At 53.6% G+C, this 8,727-nt stretch overlaps 1 protein-coding gene across 1 annotated transcript; it reads right to left on the bottom strand.

The window, feature by feature from the left end:
* Positions 1-656: 656 nt before the first annotated feature.
* Positions 657-3,014, bottom strand: Foxd3 (forkhead box D3). The gene has a single exon (XM_021161526.1). The coding sequence runs from the start codon at positions 2,694-2,696 to the stop codon at positions 1,284-1,286; it is 1,413 nt and encodes a 470-aa protein (XP_021017185.1). The 5' UTR covers positions 2,697-3,014; the 3' UTR covers positions 657-1,283.
* Between the last annotated feature and the right edge of the window lie 5,713 nt (positions 3,015-8,727).

Genomic DNA, 8,727 nt, shown 5'->3' with positions numbered 1-8,727 from the left:
TTATGTGAGTTGATAATTGCAATGGAAAAAAAAAAAGAGGGATTTTACTTGATATTTTTCTGGGAAAAACAAAAAACAAAACCCTACGATCTATTGCCTATCATCGTAATGCAAGATACTATTCCAATACAAAGGCCAAAATGGTACCATGTGAATTAAAAAAAAAAAAAAAATCAATGAGATTTAGCATTTCCAATGAAGGGATGAAAAGGAATTCCAAAAACCCAAGGGTTAATGCTAAAATACGAGATGTTTGGAATTTTGTTCTTGAAAGGACAATTCAAATGGCCAAAGACTCCTGGTAAGTTTACCTAGGGGGCTATATTCAACTACTGTTCTTTAAAATGAACAAGGCTGCTTTTGCTTAGATTTTTAATGACAGCACACTTTGCAGGAGCTGCGAGTCATTCACAATGGCTTGATATGAATGGGATTGCCATCCTTATCCTGGTTATGTGAAAAGTCACATATTAATATAATTTAAATTAAAAACGCTCTTTCCATTTTCAAATTCAAATGTTTCTACACCCAAATTGTGAATTGCAAAGTTTGAAAAGGCCGTTACTTAAGACTGCTAGATTTTCTGGGGAAGACAATGCAAATTCCATTGTAAAATCTTGCCATTTGCTAGACACCTAATTAAAACAATAGGCTGAGCATTTTAAAAATTTATTTACAAAATTGTGTACAACACGATGGAATAACATTTAGAATACCATATATATTCATTCATATATAAACAGACTTTTATAATACAATGACACTTCGCCTTTTTGAAAAATTTTTTGTATTTAAAATCTCCCAACGTCTTTATACATTCTTTTTCTCAGATAAAACTGCGCAGAGTGAACCTTCAAAAAAAATGAAAGTTCAAAGCTCTAAATCTACTGAATTGCTTTTTCTTTTCTTAAAAAAATAAAAACCCCAAAAGGAAAGTCAATGATTTTTATACAAATATGTACAAAGAATGTCCCTCCCACCCCCACAGTACTGAGAACACAGGCGCCGTCGGGGTGCATTTTTGGAAATTCGGTTATCAGTTTTACCTGTACGGAAAGTTATTCCCAGCGGACGCGGGTTGAGTTTGCTCCGCCAGCTTAGGTGAGCGAGGGGATGGAGGCCGCTGTTGGTCAGTGTTGGGGAGTCGGGGGCGGGTAGCAGAGTCCAGGATTGGGTAGAGGGACCAGGACCAGGACAGATGGACCAGGATCAGAGAGGGCGTACCGCCTGGAAGAGCAGGCTGCTGCCAGAGGCCGCCGCCCGGCCCGGCCACCAGCTCATCACTATTGCGCGGGCCACTTGGCTTGCACGGCGGCGGCCGCAGCCGCTGCGGCTGAGGCTGCGGGCTGCAGGAACTGTCCAGACAGCGGCACGCTCAGAATGGGCGCGATGGTGGCAGTCGTCCGGCTCAGCGACAGGGGCTGGTGCGTGGCCATGAGCGCAGCCGACTGAACAGTCCCGGGCGGCCGCAGGAAGGACTGGGCGCCGCCGCCGCCGCCCCCACTGCCCCCGCCACCCCCGGCTCCGCCGCCGCTCCCACCACCCCCAGCCGAGCCCCCGGGCGCCGCGGGTCCCGCGCCTATGATGTTCTCGATACTGAACGACGGCCGCGCACTGGGCTCGGACTTGATGAGCGACGTGGTGCCCGCCGCGCCCGCCGTGCCCGCGGCTGCCGCGGCGGCGCCCAGGGTGTTGAGCTGTAGCTGCAGGCTCGGACCGAGCTGCGAGCCGAAGGCAGCCGCTTTGCGGCCCAGCTCGCCCGAGGGCAGCAGGGGCACCGCGGGCGGCAGCACGGGAGCCACGGGTGGTAGCGCGTACGGGTACTGGAGCGCCGCAGCAGCCGCGGCCGCCGCCGCCGCCGCGGGGTGCGAGTAGGCGCCCGCCGCCGCCGCGGGGTGCAGGCCGTAGGGGCGGCCGTAGGGTCCTGCGCCCGCCGCCGCCGCCAGGCTGTAGGCTCCGAAGCTCTGCATCATCAGCGCCGTCTGCTCGCGCAGGTGCTCCTGCTGGTGGCGCTTGAAGCGCTTCCGGCGCCGCAGGAAGCTGCCGTTGTCGAACATGTCCTCGGACTGGGGGTCCAGGGTCCAGTAGTTGCCCTTGCCCGGGTTGCCCGGCTCGCGGGGGATCTTGACGAAGCAGTCGTTGAGCGACAGGTTGTGGCGGATGCTGTTCTGCCAGGCGGGGAACTTCTCCCGATAGTACGGGAAACGGTTGCTGATGAACTCGCAGATGCCGCTCAGGGTCAGCTTCTTCTGCGGGCTCTGCAGGATGGCCATGGTGATGAGCGCGATGTAAGAGTAGGGTGGCTTTACCAGGCTGTTCTTGGGCTTATTCGGGGTCAGACCTCCCGTCGCCCCGCCGCCCGCGCCGGGCCCACCGCCGCCTGTCACCGCGTCCTCGCCGCCCTTGCAGCCGTCGGCCTCCGGAGCTCCCGTGTCGTTCCCCGGCCCGGTCGCCTCGGTGGGCAGTGCCAGGGCTTGCGGTTGAGACTGGCTGTGATGAGCGCTCGCCGGTGGCCCTTCGTCCGCCTCGTCCAGGCGCAGGTCCGGAGGCCCCGCGGGGCTGTCGCACCCGGCGTCGCTGTCCTTCTCCTCCAGCCCGTCGTCGCCCTCGCCCACCACATCGATGTCCACGTCCTCGGCCGTCAGCACCGTCTGGCCGGACATATCGCTGGCGCTGCCGCTGCCGGAGAGGGTCATCCCTCCGCGGGGTTGGTGGCGGCGGCCAGGAGCGAGCAGAGAGCGAGGGGGGCCGCGAGGGGCGGCCGCGGAGCTCAGGGAAAGGAGGTGTGAGTGTCCCCCGAAAGAAAGCAGGGGGGGCGGAGAGGGCACAGGTAGCTCGGGGCCCTCTCGGGTCAGCTCACACGAGGAGGCCTGGCATCGCGCGGTGCGGGCGCTGCGCTCCGCAGCCGCGCTCCGCGAACTCTTGCGGTCCTCGACGCTTCTCTACGAGGAGGCAGCTACTGCTCGCGACCCCGTGGTTTCTCCACGCCGCACCCCCTCACTTCACCAGCCTTCCTCGACCTCTGTTTTGGGCGTGGGGTTCAGGAGCGGTCCAGGCAAGCGCGGGACGCCGGGCGCCAAGCAGCTCAGGAGGGCGCGGGCAGGGGCGACCGCGGGGTTGGGGGTTGGGGGGGTGGTGACAGGGAAGCCAAGCCTGGGTAGTCGAAAGTCCCGTTTTAAGGACTGGCCTGATAGATTACTTTCTACTTAAAGATCCAGAGGGAGGCGGGGCCACGTGACCGCGCGTGACGTCAGGGCCGCGGTGGAGCTGGCCAAACTCAAGTTGGTTCAGGGAATTGTCAACAAAGGGACGACAGAAGCGCAACTCCTCACCGACTAGGCGCTAGCATCCCGCAGGCCCCGAGAGCTCTTCGGGCTGTTGGGAGACCCCTGCCCACGCTGGAGCCGGGTGTAGGGTTCAGGGAGGGCGTGAGTGTGGGTGGGTGGGGGGTGGAGAGGGCGTGGGCCTAAGAGTGTCCTCCGGACTGTAGGGCTTCTTACCACCCTGCCCTCTCCGCCCCCTGCATTTTTCTTACTACCCTGCCCTCCCCTCTTTGCTAATATTATATAGACCAACTGGCAATGCAGAACAAGGTTGTGATTTAAAAAAAGAAAAGAAAAAACTTACTATTTTGGTTTGCTTTGGGGTTTTGTTTTCGATTCAGGGATTAAAGGAACACATCCGGCTTCCTTTTGCTAATTAGGCCTCAGACCCCCTCCTGTTTCAGGGCTATCCCAGAGAAAAGACGTCTGCTGATGTGCCTCGCATCACCCCCAAATCTAACTACTTAAGTCTCACCCTAGCTTTCCGGGTTCGACGCAGGTATATATATATATATATATATATATATATATATATATATATATATATATTCGCAACGGTCACAACACCATCAGCTGGGGTTTCCCGAGGTCAGAGAATAGCTATCGATTAACCTATTAGGATAGTTGCAGAGAAATAAAAAGGACGTAAAATAGCAGGGAACCTATAAACAAAGACGTCATAACTGGCTGTTGGAGTTGTTAAACGACTTAGCACAGAAAAAGTCAGAAATGAGCTGGAAACGGAGCAGGCATTGGCAGCGGTCTTGGGTAAGTGGAGAGGGTTGGGGAAGAGGCATTGGGCCTTGGTATTAGACGTGGCGCACCGACTGGGGTGGTTGGGAAACTGGGGGGAGCTGGCGTATACTCCCGAGTGGAGGGCACGACCTCCAAGGAACCACAGTGTCCCAGGGCATGCTGGCGGGAGTGGGCTCACCTTTGCTGCTAACTAATGTGGGTTATCTCTTAAAGTGTGGACAAACTATCCAAGACTTAACTTCTGTAGAAATCTGCGCCAAAGAAGAGGCGAGGATGTGTCCAGCGCACGTGAAGTACAAGGAATGTCAGCTATGGTAGGAGAGACTGGGAATTCCCAGAGATGCTGGGGTGGGGACTTTAAAGTGACCCAGGGTCAGCGCCTGCTGCTGCTGAGGTGAGTGGACTCGGTACGGCCGAGGGGAACTGGTATTCCCAGCCCGGAGTGGTTTGTGATGACCTTGGTCGCCCTGACCAACCCCACCCCCTCCTTTTAGGCCGCTTCTTTGTCAGAGGAGAGCACTTACGGATTTGAGCCTTCTTGAAACTGGATTAATTTGTGTGCTGAAGGCCTAGGGGAAGGATCTATGAACCCCAGGTTATAAGAGAATGAGAGGAGGAAGTCAGGGAGGAAACAATTTCTGTATTGCTTATAGGAAATAGCAAAAAAGTTAGGTACTTCCAGGTTGCCAGTGTGCTCTGATTGTGTATCGTCACCTAGACCCATTTTTCCTAGGTACATCAAATTAATAAAATATTTTAATATGCAAACTTGCTTTTTTGCAGGCATCAGGACACCACCCGTTGACGATTATACCATTACACAACTCTCCCATCAATACCAGTAGCTCTTTGCGTATGGATTTCAATGCTGCTCCGAGTTGGGCAGCTACAGGCTGGGGGGTGGGGGGTGGAGAGCAGTGACTATCCTGAGAGGTCTGGAATCTCTATGTTTTTTTGTTTGTTTGTTTCCAGTTGATCTTGGGGTTACACCTGGCCCTAAAACGCATGCCTGAGTTGATTTCCGCAGCTACACCACTAGTGACGCGCTGACTCAAAAACGTCTATTCCGCTGACTAGATAGTCTTCTCGGGAAACCGCCAGGAGCTACCAGCTGGAGCTGGCTGCACCCTAGGCAAGAGGTCACAGTGGCGACTGCTCAAGCAACTCAAAGGAAGGTGGGGAGGAAAAGAAAACACGATCCAAATTTACAAATTTAGGAAAACCTTTTGCCCAACTTGGATTGCCAGGCGGTATTGGCGGGCGCAAGGCTCAGAGTGGACCCGACCGCGATCTTGATGGCCGAGCCTCTGGCGAATGCTTGTACGCGCGCGAGAACCCTGGCTTCAAGGCTGCTCTCGCGGCCGCTTTTTAGTCTCCAAAGGAGCCTAATTTCGATTTCCCGGCTAGCCTGAACTGGCTCAGGAGACTTTGTCCGCCTCGTTGACGGCTGCCTCTCCCCCTTCGCCAAGGCCGGATCTGGGCGGTCCGTTCCCGTGTATCTCCTTGGAACCTCTCTGGGGAAGGGAGTAGTGAACAACTCCCAGCTGCCGGTTCCATTTGTTGCGCCTTTTTCCTTCGACACAATAAAAGTCAAATTAATTGATTCATACCATTAATTACGGTGCGTAGCGTGAAAAGCAACGCTTCCCCTCGGTTAGAGATCTATTGTGCTAATCTCTTGTTCAATCAGTGTTACCATCTGATGCTGGGTCCGGCCCCTACAGAAACTTTTCGACTCGATTAGCTAAATGATGAGACGCTCAGGCTGCTATGTCCCCAAACCCGTCGCCCGCGCGGGCCTAGCGGCTTAATATCGATTTCTAGAGGAGACCGCAGAGATTCCCGTGATCGCTCTGTTTGGGGACCTCTGTGGCTTTCTTCCCTTCGGGTGGACATCAGTTTCGGCACAGCCTATGTGCTGGAGGAAGCAGCTAAGAGGTAGTGTAGTACAGGTGAGAGGCAGAAAGGTTGGCGGGTGGGCGGGGCTGGGGGGGCTCATCGCCGCGAGAATCTGCCTGAAGCCAGCTGGATTCCGCGCTAAATAGTTAGCGGTGAGATTGTAGCTTGCCTCTAAAAACCTATGTCCTCAGTCACTGCGAAACTTTGGGACCGAAATAAAGAATCGGGAAGAGTGATATACTTTGGGGTGGGAGGCGTGACACAGGGAACCGAAATGGTGAGCAAGGATAAACATTCAGTCGCCAATGATTATTGGGGTCGCTGAGGGAAAAGGGGCACACACTCTAACACAGTTAAGAATGGGAATGACAACTTGGGTCAGCCAGCAAACTTCCCAGGAGATATTTAAAAGTAAGGTGGCAGCCAGCGGCCTCACCTGCTCAAGTGTTGGAACCGATTCCGCCTAATGAGAATGAAGTGGAGAGACACCGGTTTCTCCTGGGACTGGCAGAGTTGGCAGTAAAGGGCTGGGGAAGCCACTGAAACAGGTCCAGGAGTGGAGGGGGAACCTAGGTTCTAGTAAAAGGAAGCAAGAAGAGTAGGGTCAGGATCGATAGAAGGAAAATTGAGACGTCTCCAGAGGAGAGATTTAGTGTGTGCGTCCTGGAAGAGGAGGATGTGGATGGAACAATTTATGATGGAGAAGGGGGAAATTAATTACAACTCAATTTGGATTCGTAGGTGGTCAACACGGGAGGAGGATAGGGTCAGAGAGTGCGGGAATCAGAATGGTCCAGTCAGGCCTAGGCGACCCCAGGAGCTATCTCTCCCTCCAAGACAGGGACTATGGTATCGCTTGACCAAATCATTGAAGCAGGCGTAGAGTCATCATTCCTGTGGGCAAATGCACTTTTCTAACAACCCGGGAAGATGAGATCACCTTGGGAGAAGCTAGGAAAGTGTCTCTCTACCCAAGGCAGCCACCTCCTTTAGCAGAGAAAACAAACCATGGTGGAAACATTGAAATTGAAAGACAGCTTTCCTTTCTGGGATCCATTACCTGCCTCCAAGCCAAAGTCCGCTCCTTCTGGACAATTTTCATAGACTTAATAGACCATCATCAGCCTTTTTGTCTGGATATTTGCCACCAAGGGAGATGGGAAAGGCAGAGGTGATATCTGGGGCCCTAACCCATGCAGATCATTTCATCTGCCTAATGGGTAGTGTTTTCAACACACCATGACCCACAAACACTGGCCCCCATAACTCTCCAGAACTCTTTTGGGGAGGGTTGAGGGGGTAGAGGCTAATTTAATGTTCTTGTTTAAATTTAACATCTCAAAACTTCATTTATTTTCAGTACCTGGTACACACAATCCGCGTGCCTATGAATGGCGAGAGACCAAAGGAAAGAAGAGAGAGAGAGGGGAGAGAGAGGATGGTTTTGAATTTATTTATATTGGAAATGTATAAACATCCATTCTGTAAAAGGCAACACGTTTAATTAACGATGAGAGAGCAGTTAGGGGCAGAAAGCTAGTAAAATTGTGTGATAAATTTATGGCATTGTTAGCGTGCTTTTAATTATGGCTATTATGTTAATTATTTCACATTAGCATGGAGTTATCAGCAGCATGTCAGATTTAATCAAAACGAGCCTTTCTCTCGAAAATTGTTCTTTTCATTCGCGAGGAGAAAGATCCTGGGCAGGATCAGGGCTTAAAAATGACCTGGCATTGCAAGCTAGAGTCTTGCCGACGCAGTTCGATGCGACACCGCGGGCCCGGCTCCGCTGGGTCCCTCCAGGCTAACGGTAGCTGCTGGAGAAGCCGAGGGCTGGGTTTTTAGGAATTCACCATTTTCACCCCCTTCGGAGCCGACACTTCATCACGCGGGATCATTCTGTCAAACAATATGATGCTGCTCATTTTTATCTGTCCCGCTTTACAAAATCCCTATTCAGCCAGCCGAGGAGCAACAAAAGCCTCGGAGCCGCGCGGCGGCCGCTGGCGGCCTCAGCTCTACCGCGCGGGAGTAAAAAAAAAAAAAAAAAAAAAAAAAAGGAAGGGTCTGTGGCGAGTCTCACCGGTGCCCTCGGCTTGCAGCCCGAGGGGATTCGACAGCCCTGAGCAGGAGTGCCCAGGTACCCTGTCCTCGGGTGTGGTCGTCCGGGCACGCCTTTCTGTGGCCCGCACCGACCCTCCGTAGTCCTGCGGGCGCGCGCAAAAGCCCCTTTCCCTGACGGCGAGACTCGCCCACCCAGGCCATATCGATTTCTTAATCACCACCGATCGATTTATTGGGAACAAATAAATAGCCCGTTTTGGAAACGTTTCAATTGTGGATCTGATGGTGGGGCTCTGAGACGGGTAGGGCGGGGCGCCCAGAGGACGCGACCACCGTGGGCCTCGAGGGAGTGCGTGGTGACAACGATGCACCCTCATCCTGAGGGCCCACCCATCAACCCCCAAGGTCCGCGTCTTTCCTAGTGCTCAGCTCCCCCTGGCGGCAGGGTATGACATCTGGACGCCCTGCCCTTCTACCCTCACGTCCAGGCGCATGTTCAAGCCTTCGGACCCCTTTGAAAGCCCAGAGCATCCCAAGGCGGGACCTGAGACTCGCCCCCCAGACAGATACCCCTTTCCATTTCCAGACAATCTAGTGGAGCCTTGGTGGTCCTCCGACCCAGGTTGCGGAAGCCGTACCTCCTAGCTACTCCCTGAGCAAAACCACTCTTGCCCCCTCCTTT

The sequence above is a fragment of the Mus caroli genome, chromosome 4, assembly GCF_900094665.2.
Source record: "Mus caroli chromosome 4, CAROLI_EIJ_v1.1, whole genome shotgun sequence".
Lineage (NCBI taxonomy): Eukaryota > Metazoa > Chordata > Mammalia > Rodentia > Muridae > Mus > Mus caroli.
The sequence above is the reverse complement of the archived record's forward strand: the minus strand, read 5'-3'. Positions and strand labels throughout refer to the sequence as shown.

Excerpts from the sequence above, each read along its gene's own strand:
- Foxd3 (XM_021161526.1), bottom strand. The coding sequence starts at position 2,696 with ATGACCCTCTCCGGCAGCGGCAGCGCCAGCGATATGTCCGGCCAGACG.